We start from the raw sequence: 18,262 nt of genomic DNA, 5'->3' as shown, positions 1-18,262 counted from the left end.
GATCTCCTGACCTCATGATCCACCCGCTTGGCCTCCCAAAGTGCTGGGAATACAGGTATGAGCCACCGCACTCAGCGCTACTTTCTCTATTTCCTGGTCTTCCACATTTCTGAAATGTATTGTTGAATTTACATACACGTTCTTGTAATTTTTCCTGAATATGTTTGAGAATACACATATAAGCTCACAATTTTATCTTTCCTGGTATATTTGACCCTTTTATTATTATGAGATAAACTCTTGTATCTACCTTTAATGTTTTTTCTCTTTGCCCTGGAATTCTATTTTGTCTATATTAACACTAGCTTTTCTTTAGTCAGTATTTACCAAATGTATTTTTTCTTCTTACTTTTTTGAGGTGAAGGACAATATAAATTCTGATTTAATAAAAATAACAATGTATATGTTTTAAAAGTCAAATGGTTTCATGAGGCTTATAAGAAAAGTCAGCAGTTCCCTCTCCTATCCACTACAGATCCCCAATTTCTTTTTTAATTGTTATTATTATTATACATTAAGTTTTAGGGTACATGTGCACAATGTGCAGGTTTGTTACATATGTATACATGTGCCATGTTGGTGTGCTGCACCCATTAACTCGTCATTTAGCATTAGGTATATCTCCTAATGCTGTCCCTCCACCCTCCCCCGACCCCACAACAGTCCCCGGAGTGTGATGTTCCCCTTCCTGTGTCCATGTGTTCTCATTGTTCAATTCTCACCTATGAGTGAGAACATGTGGTGTTTGGTTTTTTGTCCTTGTGATCGTTTACTGAGAATGATGGTCTCCAGTTTCATCCATGTCCCTACAAAGGACATGAACTCATCATTTTTTATGGCTGCATAGTATTCCATGGTGTATATGTGCACATTTTCTTAATCCAGTCTATCGTTGTTGGACATTTGGGTTGGTTCCAAATCTTTGCTATTGTGAATAGTGCCGCAATAAACATACGTGTGCATGTGTCTTTATAGCAGCATGATTTATAACCCTTTGGGTATATACCCAGTAATGGGATGGCTGGGTCAAATGGTATTTCTAGTTCAAGATCCCTGAGGAATCGCCACACTGACTTCCACAATGGTTGAATTAGTTTACAGTCCCACTAACAGTGTAAAAGTGTTCCTATTTCTCCACATCCTCTCCAGCACCTGTTGTTTCCTGACTTTTTAATGATGGCCATTCTAACTGGTGTGAGATGGTATCTCATTGTGGTTTTGATTTGCATTTCTCTGATGGCCAGTGATGATGAGCATTTTTTCACGTGTTTTTTGGCTGCATACATGTCTTCTTTTGAGAAGTGTCTGTTCATGTCCTTTTTTGTTCTGTTCATGCCCACTTTTTGATGGGGTTGTTTGCTTTTTTCTTGTAAATTTGTTTGAGTTCATTGTAGATTCTGAATATTAGCCCTTTGTCAGATGAGTAGGTTGCAAAAATTTTCACCCATTTTGTAGGTTGCCTGTTCACTCTGATGGTAGTTTCTTTTGCTGTGCAGAAGCTCTTTAGTTTAATGAGATCCCATTTGTCAATTTTGGCTTTTGTTGCCATTGCTTTTGGTGTTTTAGACATGAAGTCCTTGAACATGCCTATGTCCTGAATGGTATTGCCTAGGTTTTCTTCTAGGGTTTTTATGGCTTTAGGTCTAACATGTAAGTCTTTAATCCATCTTCAATTAATTTTTGTAAAAGGTGTAAGGAAGGGATCCAGTTTCAGCTTTCTACATATGGCTAGCCAGTATTCCCAGCACCATTTATTAAATAGGGAATCCTTTCCCCATTGCTTGCTTTTGTCAGGTTTGTCAAAGATCAGATAGTTGTAGATATGTGGCATTATTTCTGAGGGCTCTGTTCGGTTCCATTGATCTATGTCTCTGTTGTGGTACCAGTACCATGCTGTTTTGGTTACTGTAGCCTTGTAGTATCGTTTGAAGTCAGGTAGCGTGATGCCTCCAGCTTTGTTCTTTTGGCTTAGGACTGACTTGGCAATGCAGGCTCTTTTTTGCTTCCATATGAACTTTAAAGTAGTTTTTTCCAATTCTGTGAAGAAAGTCATTGGTAGCTTGATGGGGATGGCACTGAATCTATAAATTACCTTGGGCAGTATGGCCATTTTCACGATATTGATTCTTCCAACCCATGAGCATGGAATGTTCTTCCATTTGTTTGTATCCTCTTTTATTTCATTGAGCAGTGGTTTGTAGTTCTCCTTGAAGAGGTCCTTCACGTCCCTTGTAAGTTGGATTCCTAGGTATTTTATTCTCTTTGAAGCAATTGTGAGTGGGAGTTCACTCATGATTTTGCTCTCTGTTTGTCTGTGATTGGTGTACAAGAATGCTTGTGATTTTTGTACATTGATTTTGTATCCTGAGACTTTGCTGAAGTTGCTTATCAGCTTGAGGAGATTTTGGGCCAGATCCCCAATTTCTAAAGGCTACCATTTTCAACTCCTTTAGCCATTCATTCGAGGATCAATATCCTTATTTCCTAATAACATGCTTTATACTACCATATCATTTTATGTTCCAGAAATTTATACTACCATATCATTTTATGTTCCAGAAATTATCTATTGATTTTCTTCTAAGATCAATTACAATCTCATATCTTTCAGTTCTGGGATTTATTCTTATACTATATACTAAGATCTATGGATTTATCTCATTACAAAACCCTCTTAACCATACATATCCTTTCATCCTATCTTCTGAAAAGTTTTAGCCCTATATTAACGTTCAGTGTTTATATGTCACATAAATAATGGTCTGAGTGATTAAATCAATATTCAATTGAGTCAATATTTAGCATTTACATATGATTGTTTATATAATTATTATTCACAGCTAAGCCAGCTAGTATACTGTAATTATATTTATTTTCTATTACAAACTTCTGCTTTTCCTGAAGAGTTAATAACCGCTTTGTTTTTGCATTTTCTGAGTTTCTATGTGCCAATCCCTACTTCATCCTTATAGTTGCAAATAGAACTGAAAATCTCCTGTAAGTATAGTCAATCACATAAGGTATCCTACAAATTTGACTTTTTCCTTGCAGGCTCCAATCTGAATGGGTTCTAGGCCTTGTGTACCACCGCCACAGTGAGAATTCGTTTCCCATTTCCTGTGTTGGCCCCCTCCATTTCCTCAATCCCATGTTTTCTTTCTTTTCTTCTTTTGTAAATTAAATAAACTCCCTTGTTTTAGTGAAATAATTTTCTCTCAGAATTCCAAGGTATTATTCCTTTGGTTTCTAACTCTATCACTTTTGAGAAGTTTGATGCCAGTCTCATTTCCATTTCTTTATATGGAATGTATGTTTTCTTTTTGGAAGCTGTTAGAATCTCTCTTCAAATAAGTTTTAAAATGTCAAGGTCATGTGCCTTGGTGTGTATTTTTATGTACATGGTAGTCCCTTTTAGTATGAAACCTCACATCTTTCAGTTCTGAAATTTATTCTTATACTAGTCCTTTGGTTCTTTCTTTTTTGCCTTCTCTATTGTCTTTACAGAATACCTGCTTTGGATGTTGAAACTTTGGGGACAATCTTGAATTTTAAAAAATCTTTTCCCTTCTCTTTATGTTGTATTTTTGAAGAGATTTTCTCACTTTTATATTCCACCCCTTCCACTGAGAATTTTACTTATGATATTTTATGAGCTCATTTAGCTATTACATAGGTCATTGTTCAGTTTCCCAGGCAGGCATTCTCTCCTCTATTCTTCTTTAATTCTCTAAGGCGAGAGGTTCTGAGGCTAGGCTTCTCTCAAGGTGAAATGGCTACTAAGGACTAAGCCAGGAGGAGGGCTTTTCCTTAGGATGCAAAGACTGTAAGTAGACCAACAGATGGGAGATTGTAGAGGTCCTCAGATAACTGAGCCTGACTTTATTTCAAACATATCATCCTTACCAAATGAAGCCTGGGAGTGAGGTAAAGCTGTTGAGTTCTTTGTGCAGACTTCTGACAGAGTTCACTTCTTTCCTGCCAATTTTTCCACATCTACCCTCACCTGAAGTATCTGACACTGGGATCTTAGGGTTATCTGTTTCAACCAAACTGCCACTAGCATATGGATAGTGGAAAACACGTAATGGATTCCCTGGTGCATAAGAGTTTTCATTTATGAACTATATTTTGTAAAAAATTATTTTTTTATTTACTTGGCAGTGTCAATGTTAGCTGGTAGATATGCTTCTTTTGTCTTATTTCAAAAGGCATTTATAAAAAGACTTCACTGTGTTTTGAAGTAGAACAAAATTATCTAAAAAAATGTGTGCTTTAACAAGCAGGCCTCATTTATTTTTCTCACAAAGGTATTGATGCTATCACACGAAGTCATTAACACTATGCCAAAACTAGAACATAGAGCCACCCTATGTTTAAAAACTGCCCTGGGATCAGTAGCACCTATTTAGCTAATAGTTATACACAGGAATAAAAAAGTATAAATGTAACAAACACAGGCAATTATACATACAGAATTTTCAGTGGCTACTGGAGTTTTCATTTAATAAACATTATCATCTATCAGCTACAAAAGTTTAATGGCAGGGGTGCAGAAGAAAAAAAGCTTTTATAAAACAGTGGGGGCCAGACACAGTGGCTGATGCCTGTAATCCCAGCACTTCAGGAGGCCGAGGCAGGCAGATCATCTGAAGTCTGGAATTCAAGACCAGCCTGGCCAACATGGTGAAACCCCACCTCTACTAAAAATACAAAAAATTAGTGTGGAGGCGGGCGCTCCCAGCTACTTGAGGCTGAGGCAGGAGAATCGCTTGAACCCAGGAGGTGGAGGTTGCAGTGAGCCAAGATCGCGCCATCGCACTCCACCCTGGGCAACGAGATCAACACTCCAACTCAAAAAAAAAAGAAAAAAAAAAGATTGAAACTCAAATACCCACAGTGACCAGAAGACAGATAAGGTGGATGAATGAAGCAGACTGGGTCTCAGAGCTGTGGGGATGGAAGCAAACAAGAGAATGGATGTCCTGCCTGCAGGGGGACAGCCATGGTTCAGCTGCAGCTGATTACCACCATGAATGAATATGAGCCAAAGGGCAGCCAGATTTTCTGATTTTTCAAGGAAAATCAAAAATCTTAGTTATGAATGTTGGCAGAAAATTTTAAAAATTTTAAAACAACATGGGGGCTGGATGCGGTGGTTCATGCCTGTAATCTCAGCACTTTGAGAGGCTGAGGTGGGTAGACAGCTTGAGGCCAGGAGTTCAAGACCAGCCCAGGCAACATAGCGAGACCCCCATCACTACAAAAAACCCCCCATCACTAAAAAAAAGTATTAGCCAGGCATAGTGGTGTGTGCCTCTGGCCCCAGCTACTCAGAAGGCTGAGGTGGGAGGATCACTGGAGCCCAGGAGTTCAACGCTGCAGTGAGCTATAATTGCATCACTGCACTCCAGGCTGGGTGACAGAGTGAGACCCTGTCTTTAAAAAAATTTTTTTTTTAAATCATGTCAGCTACATATCTCCCTACAGAATCCAGCCTATAAGACATTACTTTGTAATATCTGACAGAGATAAACTAATGTGGCAATTTAATCAAGATTTTCTACGGATCTTAGTATCTAAAACATACTTGATTGGGTGTTATTTCATTTCAAAAGTTGTATCACATTTTATTCCCTGTTGTGAAAATGAAGTTTATAGTTTTCAAAAATCTCTGAAGCACAATAAAGGATTTTATGAAATTTTGCCTTCTTGTATATGCTCAATATAATAGCAAGGAGAAAAGCTTGTATAATGAAACAGAAAAAAAGGATAAAGATTGGACAGTAATCTCATTTAGGATGAAAAGGGGAGAAAAAGCCACAAAGTATACAAAGCCAATCCAGTTACCTGCATTTTCATTCCGCAAGGGTTCTTCTCCCACTGGCAAGGATGCCTTAGTCACTACCTTCTTACTGTAGATTCCTTCTTTATGTTTAATGTTAACAGTGGCTGAGAGGTCATCATCTCTTGTGCCTAGCACCTGAGCTGGGAAGTCTGGAGCAATGGCATCATTGGATCCTACAGAAAAATGGGGAAGTAATACAAAACACAAATAGCAACATGAGATTGAGAAAGACTTTTTAAAAATTTGCCTCTTAGACCAATTCTATGAAAAAAGCACTACAGACCGGGCGCGATGGCTCATGCCTGTAATCCCAGCACTTTGGAAGGCGGAGGCAGGTGGATTGCCTGAGGTCAGGAGTTCAAGACCAGCCTGGCCAAGATGGTGAAACCCCATTTCTACTAAAAATACAAAAATTAGCCAGGCGTGGTGGCAGGTGTGTGTAATCCCAGCTACTTGGGAGGCTGAGGCAGGCGAATCGCTTGAACCTGGGAGGCATAGGTTGCAGTGAGCAGAGATCGTGCCACTGCACTGCAGCTTGGGTGGCGGAGTGAGACTTGGTCTTTAAAAAAAAAAAAAAAAAAGAACAAACAAAAAAACACTACACTACAATGGGTAGGATAATCAGAAGGAAATGTCAGTCAAACTGAAGTTATAAGCTATGTAAAATAAATTCTAATAATACAAGGCAGAGATGCAAATGATATAAAAGAAGATGTAAAATGGAGAATCAGTTCAGGAGAGAGAATATTTCCAGCTCACGATGGTTTTGGAGGAAGGAGAAAATGGATTGTATCTTGGAAAAAAAGTAGTTTTTTGATATAGAGAGGAAGGAAGAAAGGCATTTTAGGCAGAAGTTATAGCATAAGCAAAGACAAGAAGTATTTAAGAATAGTGGACACTTTATGGTCAGGCTGGATTGTAGAATACATTAAGGACAGTGGGAGAAGATATTAAAAAATAGTTGTTTGGGACAAAATTCAGCAGTGCATGGGATCCCAAGCTGAAGAGTATAAACTTTATTGTATATGAAATGCAACATAATGGAATATTTTTAAATAAAATAATAATATATTTAGCTATGTTTCCAGAAGATTCATCTGACAATACAAAAGACAAAACACTAAAAGGAAAATGACAGATGATAAGTAAAAGATTTGAAAGTATTTAATTTTCTTTTAAAATATATTTCAATATTCCTACATTCCTTGATAAAATAATCTATAATCCATGCCACATCTAACAGGCAAAAGAACATTTCTGGACGTATAAAGGCTTATACTAATCTTCTATGAGATGATTTTTCTAAGATCCTGTATTTCCTGAGCTCCTAGTATGTGTATGGCCATAAGAGCTGGGTAAGTACCTGTATCATTAGTACAGTGCACAATAAGCCATGAATAGTTTTGCAGGACAGATTGCAAGGAAAACACCAAGCCTTCTGGGCCAAATAGATTATACTGGGCTCTTCTCAACTTCTATAACATCACTTTCTTTTATTTGCCTCTTACTTCTCCGGAAACTTATTTTTTATCTTTTCTTCTACCAAATCTCTCAGTGCTGGAGTTCCTCAAGGGGTCAGAACTGGCCTCTCTTCTCTTCCTAGGTAAACTTATCGACCACCAAGGTATATGCTGATGACCAACAAATAATGTACCACTGGCCAAGACCTTTCTTCTGAGCATCCAACTCCAGCATTCAGGGACACGGCCAGCTCTTACAGCACTTTTATGGAAATTAGAAAAAGATGTCTCTTTCTCAAATCAAAATGTTTACGTTACTATATATTGTAGCACAACACAAACAACTGTCAATGGTAGTCATTCTCTTCACAAATTCTCCCAGGGAGTACACACCAGCAGCAGCATGCACACGCACAGTCTGCACCACCACCCCTTTTTCTCCAAGAGAGATGACCCCGTCAAGTTCAGAGTCAGGTGAGGAACAATTACGTCCCTGAGAGCAGTGGGTGAATAGGCAAGAGAATCAACCTCAGAGGAGGTGAGAGGCAGCTGAGAGAGTGCAGCCACACATGTGTGCGTGTCAGTGAATGTACATATACTTATCTTCCTGTACCTGTGCATAGCTATAGTATGTGCGAGTATAGATTTATGTTTGGGGCAGCACAAGAGTTAACATTATTGCTCCAGAACTCTAACTAAAGATCTGGAATATTCATGCCCATCTGTGTGTTTTCATAAAAGTATATATTTATAATATGAATAATGTCACCTTATATGTGGCACTATTACCTTAACATGTGTAAATAAACTCTGCCTACATTCAATTGTAGACCCAACATCTCTATGTGGATGTATAACAGGAATCTCATTTTTAACATGTCCAAAGCAGACATTTTGATCATCTTCCCCAAATCTGCTTTTTTTCCTCAATCTCCACCTCAGTAAATGGCACCTCTATTCACCTAGTTGCTCATGCCAGACATTTTTTTCACGCTTTTCTGCCTCACTCTCCATACTCTTATCACCAAATCTAGGAGAAACTATTTCTAAAAGGAAGCTGACTGTCCATTTCTCCCTATCTCTATAGATAACACTGTGATACTCATGCTACCATCTATGGTACTGTCTACAGCAACAGCCTTCTAACTAACTGGTATCTCTACTTGCACTTTAACCTGCCCCACCATGGCTCTCTGCCTTCCCATCTATAAACCATTTCTCCACATAGAGGCAAGAATAAACTTTACAAGTATAAATCAAACCATAATTGCAGTAGTACCATAATAAAATCCAAACACTTTAATACAGTTGATAAGATCCTGCATGATCTTCAACCTACCTATCTTTAACCATATCTACCCATCACTACGCTCTACCCTGTTAAATAAAATTTATGGGAGTCCATTCCTTTAGACTGAGCTCCTGCACTAGGCCCCAGGAGACCAAACCAAAATGTAGTCACTTGTACTAAATGCCATACAATCCAACTGAAACTTCAAGGAAAAAGGAAAGATCCAAAATGGACTTTTCTAAAAACAAGAGATTCACAGCAACTAACTGAAAAAGGGGCCAGTCACCCTGAGCTGGCGTAAAAAGGAACTTATCTCTGCTTTAATCTTTACCAGGAAAGTAACCTGATGTTAATCAATATGCTTTTTTTGGTATTACAGATGATCCACCACTTACAATGGAGTTATGTCCTGGTAAGTCCATCATAGGTTGAAAATAGTTAGTCAAAATGTATTTAATGCCCCTAACCTACCAAGCATCATAGCTTAGCCCAGCCTACTTTAAACCTACTCAGAACACTTAAAATAGCCTACAGGTGGGCAAAATCATCTAACACGAAGTCTATTTTATAATACAGTGTCAAATAGTTCATATAGTTTATTAAATACCATACTGAAGTACAGTTTCTACTAAATGTGTATCACTTCCGTACCATCGTAAAGTCAAAAAATAGTTAAACGGAACCATTGTAAATTGGGGACTGTCTGTATTGTGTTTCCTTGTTCCTGGTCTGGCTACCTTATCAGAACCAACTGCTCTTCCATGCCCAGTGCACCTTTTCTATATTATAGAATGGGATGTTGCCTGATTCATGAATCGCTACAAAAACCAATCGGATCTTTAAATTTGTTGAAATTTCAACCCATGCTGCCTTCTTTCCATTTGTCAAATGCATCAAGCTCTTTTCTGCTTCAGGGGCTTTCCCCATCTTGTTCCCTCTCGCCAGAACATTCTCACACTCCACTCTTTGTCTACCTAATTCATTCTCATCCTCTAGAGTTCAGCTCAAAAGTTTCTTCCTGGAAAATACCTTCATAAGTTCGTAAAACAAAACTGGGCCTACTTGTTTATCTTGGAACTCTTCTTTATTTTCTTAGCATTTATCGCTTGTAATTACGTACTTATTTATGGTTTATTTGTTTAATATCTGTCACCCAACGTGAATATAAACTCCATTATAGTTTATTTTGAGCAATACTGAAATTGTAACACCTACCACAGTGTATCTGCCTGGAACACAGTAACATCTTTAATACCTATTGTTTGAATAAACAAATGAACATGAGCTGACAGCTTCCTATCATTAAAAAAAAAAAAAAACCTGATCATTGTAGAAAATTCAGGAAAGTATGAAGGAAACAATAAAAGAAAACCCAACTAAACCTTGGTTATATATCCTACTAAGTGAACATTTACAGGGATCATACCATATACAGTCTCATTACTATTTTTTCACTAAAGTAGAGATACATTTTAAATGGACTTTAGGGTTTAAAGTTAGCATGTGAGGTGAAAACCTTGCTATAGAGGGTCAAAATCACCCTTGAAGGTACCTTAGGAAGGCATATGTGGAAACTGACATCGTGTCTGCTCAAGAAACCCATCAGGGTCCACTTTTTCCTCCAGGCTTGAAACACATCACTGCGCCTGAATCTGAGCACCTGATGAAGTACCTGACATTGTACCAGAAAGACATTTCTTCAAACTCTAGAATCATACCCAGATAAGCAGGTAAGATGCTTACACCATAAAAGGCAAATGAGGACTACAATTAACTTTGAGAATGAAGTTTCCCATCTTTCATTACATACTCTTCTGTAGTCATATGTTCATAAAGGGTAGAGTGCATGCACAAAACACCTGTACTTTTAAAATTCTTTCTCTCCTCTTTTGTTAAGTATATTTATTTGAACTTGCTTAAGTTAAATACATGTAAGGGACAATATCAACGTATGCTAAAATTATTTATCACAGCTAAAGACATCTCACTGAATTCCACTCATCTAATTGTTTATGCTATCTTAAAGTTTCCTATATTTCTCGTTCTGTTACTTTGCTAATTTCGTATACTCAACCCTGATTTGGAAGACAGGTATCTACTTTTAAAATTCAATTAAGATTTTTGGTAACTTCTTAAGTTTTTTTTAACTGTGGTAAAATATACATAAAATGTAACCATGACCAGGTGCGGTGGCTCATGCCTATAGTCCCAGCACTTTGGGAGGCTGAGGCAGGAAGATCACTTGAGGTCAGGAGTTTGAGACCAGCCTGGCCAACATGGTGAAACCCCGTCTCTGCTAAAAATACAAAAATTAGCTGGGCGTGGTGGTGGGTGCCTATAATCCTAGCCACTCAGGAGGCTAAGGCAGGAGAACTGCTTGAATCTGGGAGGCGGAGGCTGCAGTGAGCTGAGATTGTGCCACTGTACTCCAGCCTGGGTAACAAAGCAAGACTCCGTTTCAAAAAAAAAAACCCACAAAAGAGTAATCATTTTTAAGTGTACACTTCAGTGGCATTAAGTATATTCACACTGTTATGCAACCATCACCACCATCTATCTCCAGAACTTATTCATCTTCCCAGACTTAAACTCTGTACCCATTAAATAGTAACTTCCCACTCCCCCTACCCCCAGCCCCTGGTAAACACAGTTCTACTTTGTGTCTCCATGAATCTGACTTTTCTAGGTACCTCATATAAGCAGACTGGCTTATTTCAGTTGGCCTAATGTCTTCAGAGTTCATCCATGTTGTAGCATGTATCAGAATTTCAGTCCTCTCTAAGGCTGAATAATACTCCATTACACATATATGTTACATTTTGTTATCCATTCATAGATCAGTAGACACTTGGGTTGTTTCCACCTCTTAGCCATTGTGAATAATGCTGTTATGAACATGAGTGTACAAATAGCTCTTGAAGATCCTACTTTCACTTTGTTGGGGTATGTATTTAAAAGTAGAATTACTGGATCATACTATAATTCTATGTTTAATTTTTTGAAGAATAGCCACAATGTTTTCCATAATGGCTATACCATTTTACATTCCCACCAGCAATAAGCAATGGTTCCAATTTCTCCATGTCCCTGACAACACTGATAATTTTCCATTCTTTGCTTTTTTATTTTTATTTTTTATTTTATTATACTTTAAGTTTTAGGGTCCATGTGCAAAACGTGCAGGTTTGTTACATATGTATACATGTGCCATGTTAGTGTGCTGCACCCATTAACTCGTCATTTAACATTAGGTATATCTCCTAATGCTATTCCTCCCCCCTTCCTCCACCCCACAACAGGCCCCGGTGTGTGATGTTCCCTTCCTGTGTCCATGTGTTCTCACTGTTCAATTCCCACCTATGAGTGAGAACATGCGGTGTTTGGTTTTCTGTCTTTACGATAGTTTGGTGAGAATGATGGTTTCCAGCTTCATCCATGTCCCTACAAAGGACATGAACTCATTTTTTATGGCTGCACAGTATTCCATGGTATATATGTGCCACATTTAATTAATCCAGTCTATCGTTGTTGGACATTTGGGTTGGTTCCAAGTCTTTGCTATTGTGAATAGTGCCGCTATAAACATACGTGTGCATGTGTCTTTATAGCAGCATGATTTATAATCCTTTGGATATATACCCAGTAATGGGATGGCTGGGTCAAATGGTATTTCTAGTTCTAGATCCCTGAGGAATCGCCACACTGACTTCCACAATGGTTGAACTAGTTTACAATCCCACCAACAGTGTAAAAGTGTTCCTATTTCTCCACATCCTCTCCAGCACCTGTTGTTTCCTGACTTTTTAATGATTGCCATTCTAACTGGTGTAAGATGGTATCTCATTGTGGTTTTGATTTGCATTTTTCTGATGGCCAGTGATGATGAGCATTTTTTCATGTGTCTTTTGGCTGCATGTCTTCTTTTGAGAAGTGTCTATTCATATCCTTCACCCACTTCTTGATGGGGTTGTTTCTTTCTTGTAAGTTTGTTGGAGTTCATTGTAGATTCTGGATATTAGCCCTTTGTCAGATGGATAGATTGCAAAAATTTTCTCCCATTCTGTACGTTGCCTGTTCACTCTGGGTTCCAATTTCTCCATGTCCCTGACAACACTGATAATTTTCCATTCTTTGCTTTTTTATTTTTATTTTTTATTATAATTTAAGTTTTAGTTTCTTTTGCTGTGCAGAAGCTCTTTAGTTTAATGAGATCCCATTTGTCAATTTTGGCTTTTGTTGCCATTGCTTTTGGTGTTTTAGACATGAAGTCCTTGAACACGCCTATGTCCTGAATGGTATTGCCTAGGTTTTCTTCTAGGGTTTTTATGGCTTTAGGTCTAACATGTAAGTCTTTAATCCATCTTCAATTAATTTTTGTAAAACGTGTAAGGAAGGGATCCAGTTTCAGCTTTCTACATATGGCTAGCCAGTTTTCCCAGCACCATTTATTAAATAGGGAATCCTTTCCCCATTGCTTGTTTTTGTCAGGTTTGTCAAAGATCAGATAGTTGTATATATGCGGCATTATTTCTGAGGGCTCTGTTCTGTTCCATTGGTCTATATCTCTGTTTTGCTACCAGTACCATGCTGTTTTGGTTACTGTAGCCTTGTAGTATAGTTTGAAGTCAGGTAGCGTGATGCCTCCAGCTTTGTTCTTTTGGCTTAGGAGTGACTTGGTGATGTGGGCTCTTTTTTGCTTCCATATGAACTTTAAAGTAGTTTTTTCCAATTCTGTGAAGAAAGTCATTGGTAGCTTGATGAGGATGGCATTGAATCTATAAATTACCTTGGGCAGTATGGCCATTTTCACGATATTGATTCTTCCAACCCATGAGCATGGAATGTTCTTCCATTTGTTTGTATCCTCTTTTATTTCATTGAGCAGTGGTTTGTAGTTCTCCTTGAAGAGGTCCTTCACATCCCTTGTAAGTTGGATTCCTAGGTATTTTATTCTCTTTGAAGCAATTGTGAACGGGAGTTCACTCATAATTTGGCTCTCTGTTTGTCTGTTATTGGTGTATAGGAATGCTTGTGATTTTTGCACACTAATTTTGTATCCTGAGACTTTGCTGAAGTTGCTTATCAGCTTAACGAGATTTTGGGCTGAGACAATGGGGTGTTCTAGATATACAATCATGTCATCTGCAAACAGGGACAATTTGACTTCCTCTTTTCCTAATTGAATACCCTTTATTTCCTTCTCCTGCCTGATTGCCCTGGCCAGAAATTCCAACACTATGTTGAATAGGACTGGTGAGAGAGGGCATCCCTGTCTTGTGCCAGTTTTCAAAGCGAATGCTTCCAGTTTTTGCCCATTCCGTATGATATTGGCTGTGGGTTTGTCATAGATAGCTCTTATTATTTTGAGATACATCCCACCAATAACTAATTTATTGAGAGTTTTTAGCACGAAGCGTTGTTGAATTTTGCCAAAGGCCTTTTCTGCATCTATTGAGATAATCATGTGGTTTTTGTCTTTGGTTCTGTTTATATGCTGGATTACGTTTATTGATTTGCGTATGTTGAACCAGCCTTGCATCCTAGGGATGAAGCCAACTTGATCATGGTGGGTAAGCTTTTTGATGTGTTGCTGGATTCGGTTTGCCAATATTTTATTGAGGATTTTTGCATCAATGTTCATCAGGGATATTGGTCTAAAATTCTCTTTTTTTGTTGCGTCTCTGCCAGGCTTTGGTATCAGGATGATGCTGGCCTCATAAAACGAGTTAGGGAGGATTCTCTCTTTTTCTATTGATTGGAATAGTTTCAGAAGGAATGGTACCAGCTCCTCCTTGTACCTCTGGTAGAATTTGGCTGTGAATCCATCTGGTCCTGGACTTTTTTTGGTTGGTAAGCTATTAATTATTGCCTCAATTTCAGAGCCTGTTATTGGTCTATTCAGAGATTCAACTTCTTCCTGGTTTAGTCTTGTGAAGGTATATGTGTCCAGAAATTCATCCATTTCTTCTAGATTTTCTAGTTTATTTGCGTAGAAGTGTTTATGGTATTCTCTGATGGTAGTTTGTATTTCTGTTGGATCGGTGGTGATATCCCCTTTATCATTTTTTATTGCATCTATTTGATCCTTCTCTCTTTTCTTCTTTATTAGTCTGGCTAGTGGTCTATCAATTTTGTTGATCTTTTCAAAAAACCAGCTACAGGATTCATTGATTTTTTGAAGGGTATTTTGTGTCTCTATTTCCTTCAGTTCTGCTCTGATCTTAGTTATTTCTTGCCTTCTGCTAGCTTTTGAATGTGTTTGCTTTTGCTTCTCTAGTTCTTTTAATTGTGATGTTAGGGTGTCAATTTTAGATCTTTCCTGCTTTCTCTTGTGGGCATTTAGTGCTATAAATTTCCCTCTACACACTGCTTTGAATGTGTCCCAGAGATTCTGGTATATTGTGTCTTTATTCTCATTGGTTTCAAAGAACATCTTTATTTCTGCCTTCATTTCGTTATGTACCCAGTAGTTATTCAGGAGCAGGTTGTTCAGTTTCCATGTAGTTGAGCAGTTCTGAGTGAGTTTCTTAATCCTGAGTTCTAGTTTGATTGCACTGTGGTCTGAGAGACAATTTGTTATAATTTCTGTTCTTTTACATTTGCTGAGGAGTGCTTTACTTCCAACTATGTGTTCAATTTTAGAATAGGTGTGGTGTGGTGCTGAGAAGAATGTATATTCTGTTGATTTGGCGTGGAGAGTTCTGTAGATGTCTATTATGTCTGCTTGGTTCAGAGCTGAGTTCAATTCCTGGATAACCTTGTTAACTTTCTGTCTCGTTGATCTGTCTAATGTTGACGGTGGGGTGTTAAAGTCTCCACATTATTGTGTGGGAGTCTAAGTCTCTTTCTAGGTCTCTAAGGACTTGCTTTATGAATCTGGGTGCTCCTGTATTGGGTGCACACATATTTAGGATAGTTAGCTCTTCTTGTTGAATTGATCCCTTTACCATTATGTAATGGCCTTCTTTGTCTCTTTTGATCTTTGTTGGTTTAAAGTCTGTTTATCAGAGACTAGGATTGCAACCCCTGCCTTTTTTTGTTTTCCATTTGCTTGGCAGATCTTCCTCCATCCCTTTATTTTGAACCTATGTGTGTCTCTGCATGTGAGATGGGATTCCTGAATACAGCACACTGATGGGTCTTGACTCTTTATCCAGTTTGCCAGTCTGTGTCTTTTAATTGGAGCATTTAGTCCATTTACATTTAAGGGTAATATTGTTACGTGTGAATTTGATCCTGTCATTATGATGTTAGCTGGTTATTTTGCTCGTTAGTTGATGCAGTTTCTTCCTAGCCTTGATGGTCTTTACAATTTGTCATGTGTTTGCAGTGGCTGGTACCAGTTGTTCCTTTCCATGTTTAGTGCTTCCTTCAGGAGCTCTTTTAGGGCAGGCCTGATGGTGACAAAATCTCTCAGTATTTGCTTGTCTGCAAAGGATTTTATTTCTCCTCCACTTATGAAGCTTAGTTTGGCTGGATATGAAATTCTGGGTTGAAAATTCTTTTCTTTAAGAATGTTGACTATCGGCCCCCACTCTCTTCTGGACTGTAGAGTTTCTGCCGAGAGATCAGCTGTTAGTCTGATGGGCTTCCCTTTGTGGGTAACCCGACCTTTCTCTCTGGCTGCCCTTAACATTTTGTCCTTCATTTCAACTTTGGTGAATCTGACAATTATGTGTCTTGGAGCTGCTCTTCTCAAGGAGCATCTTTGTGGCGTTCTCTGTATTTCCTGAATCTGAATGTCGGCCTGCCTTGCTAGGTTGGGGAAGTTCTCCTGGGTAATAACCTGCAGAATATTTTCCAACATGGTTCCATTCTCCCTGTCACTTTCAAGTACACCAATCAGATGCAGATTTGGTCTTTTCACATAGTCCCATATTTCTTAGAGGCTTTGTTTGTTTCTTTTTATTCTTTTTTCTCTAAAATTCTCTTCTCACTTCATTTCATTCATTTGATCTTCCATCACTGATATCCCTTCTTCCAGTTGATCGAATCGGCTACTGAGGCTTCTGCATTCGTCACGTAGGTCTCGTGCCATGGTTTGCAGCTCCATCAGGTCCTTTAAGGACTTCTCTGCATTAGTTATTCTAGTTAGCCATTCGTCTAATCTTTTTTCAAGGTTTTTAACTTCTATGCCATGGGTTCGAACTTCCTCCTTTAGCTCGGAGTAGTTTGATCATCTGAAGCCTTCTTCTCTCAACTCGTCAAAGTCATTCTCCGTCCAGCTTTGTTCCGTTGCTGGTGAGGAGCTGCGTTCCTTTGGAGGAGGAGAGGCGCTCCGATTTTTAGAATTTTCAGTTTTTCTGCTCTGTTTTTTCCGCATCTTTGTGGTTTTATCTACCTTTGGTCTTTGATGATGGTGACGTACAGATGGGGTTTTGGTGTGGATGTCCTTTCTGTTTGTTAGTTTTCCTTCTAATAGTCAGGACCCTCAGCTGCAGGTCTGTTGGAGTTTGCTGGAGGTCCACTCCAGACGCTGTTTGCCTGGGTATCAGCAGCGGAGGCTGCAGAACAGCGAATATTGGTGAACAGCAAATGTTGCCACCTGATCGTTCCTCTGGAAGTTTTGTCTCAGAGGAGTACCCGACTGTGTGAAGTGTCAGTCTGCCCCTACTGAGGCGTGCCTCCCAGTTAGGCTACTTGGGGGTCAGGGTCCCACTTGAGGAGGCAGTCTGTTTGTTCTCAGATCTCAAGCTGTGTGCTGGGAGAACCACTACTGTCTTCAAAGCTGTCAGACAGGGACATTTAAGTCTGCAGAGGTTTCTGCTGCCTTTTGTTTGGCTATGCCCTGCCCCCAGAGGTGGAGTCTACAGAAGCAGGCAGGCCTCCTTGAGCTGCAGTGGGCTTCACCCAATTTGAGCTTCCTGGACGCTTTGTTTACCTACTCAAGCCTCTGCAATGGAGGGTGTCCATCCCCCAGCCTCGCTGCCGCCTTGCAGTTTGATCTCAGACTGCCGTGCTGGCAATAAGCGAGGCTCTGTGGGCATAGGACCCTCCAAGCCAGGTGTGGGATACAATCTCCTGGTGTGCCATTTGCTAAGACCGTTGGAAAAGCGCAGTATTAGGGTGGGAGTGACCCAATTTTCCAGGTGCCGTCTGTCACCCCTTTCCTTGGCTAGCAAAGGGAATTCCCTGACTCCTTGCGCTTCCCGGGTGAGGCGATGCCTCGCCCTGCTTCGGCTCATGCTCGGTGCACTGCACCCACTGTTCTGCACCCACTATCTGACAATCCCTGTGATGAACCCGGTACCTCAGTTGGAAATGCAGAAATCATTCGTTTTCTGCGTCGCTCACGCTGGGAGCTGTAGACTGGAGCTGTTCCTATTCGGCCATCTTAGCTCCCTCTGCTTGTTTTTTAAAATAACAGTGATTCTAACGGGTGTGAAGTGGTATCTTACTATGGTTTTGTTTGGTATTTCCCTCATGATTAATGATGTAGAGAAGATTTTCAGGTGCTTATTGGCTATTTGCACATCTTCCTTGGAGAAACGTCCATCAGATTTTGTGCCCATTTATGAATCAGATTGTTTGGGTTATTGTTGAGTTGTAAGAGTTCCTCACATATTTAGGTATTAATCTCTCATCAGATAAATGATTTGCAAATATTTTCTCCTATTCTGTAAGTCACCTTTTCATTCTGTTGACTGGATTTTGTGTACAAAAGTT

At 39.2% G+C, this 18,262-nt stretch overlaps 1 protein-coding gene across 1 annotated transcript in view; it reads right to left on the bottom strand.

Annotated features, from left to right (window-relative positions):
- The window catches only part of ALMS1 (ALMS1 centrosome and basal body associated protein), a 215,658-nt gene that overhangs the window by 56,061 nt on the left and 141,335 nt on the right, over window positions 1-18,262 (bottom strand). Inside the window, exon 13 of the mRNA XM_003268797.2 lies at window positions 5,848-6,018. Within this exon, the coding sequence (XP_003268845.2) occupies window positions 5,848-6,018 (171 nt within the window). The remainder of the gene's footprint in view (window positions 1-5,847; window positions 6,019-18,262) is intronic.

The sequence above is a fragment of the Nomascus leucogenys genome, chromosome 14 (assembly GCF_006542625.1).
Source record: "Nomascus leucogenys isolate Asia chromosome 14, Asia_NLE_v1, whole genome shotgun sequence".
NCBI classification, from domain to species: Eukaryota; Metazoa; Chordata; class Mammalia; order Primates; family Hylobatidae; genus Nomascus; species Nomascus leucogenys.
The sequence above is the reverse complement of the archived record's forward strand: the minus strand, read 5'-3'. Positions and strand labels throughout refer to the sequence as shown.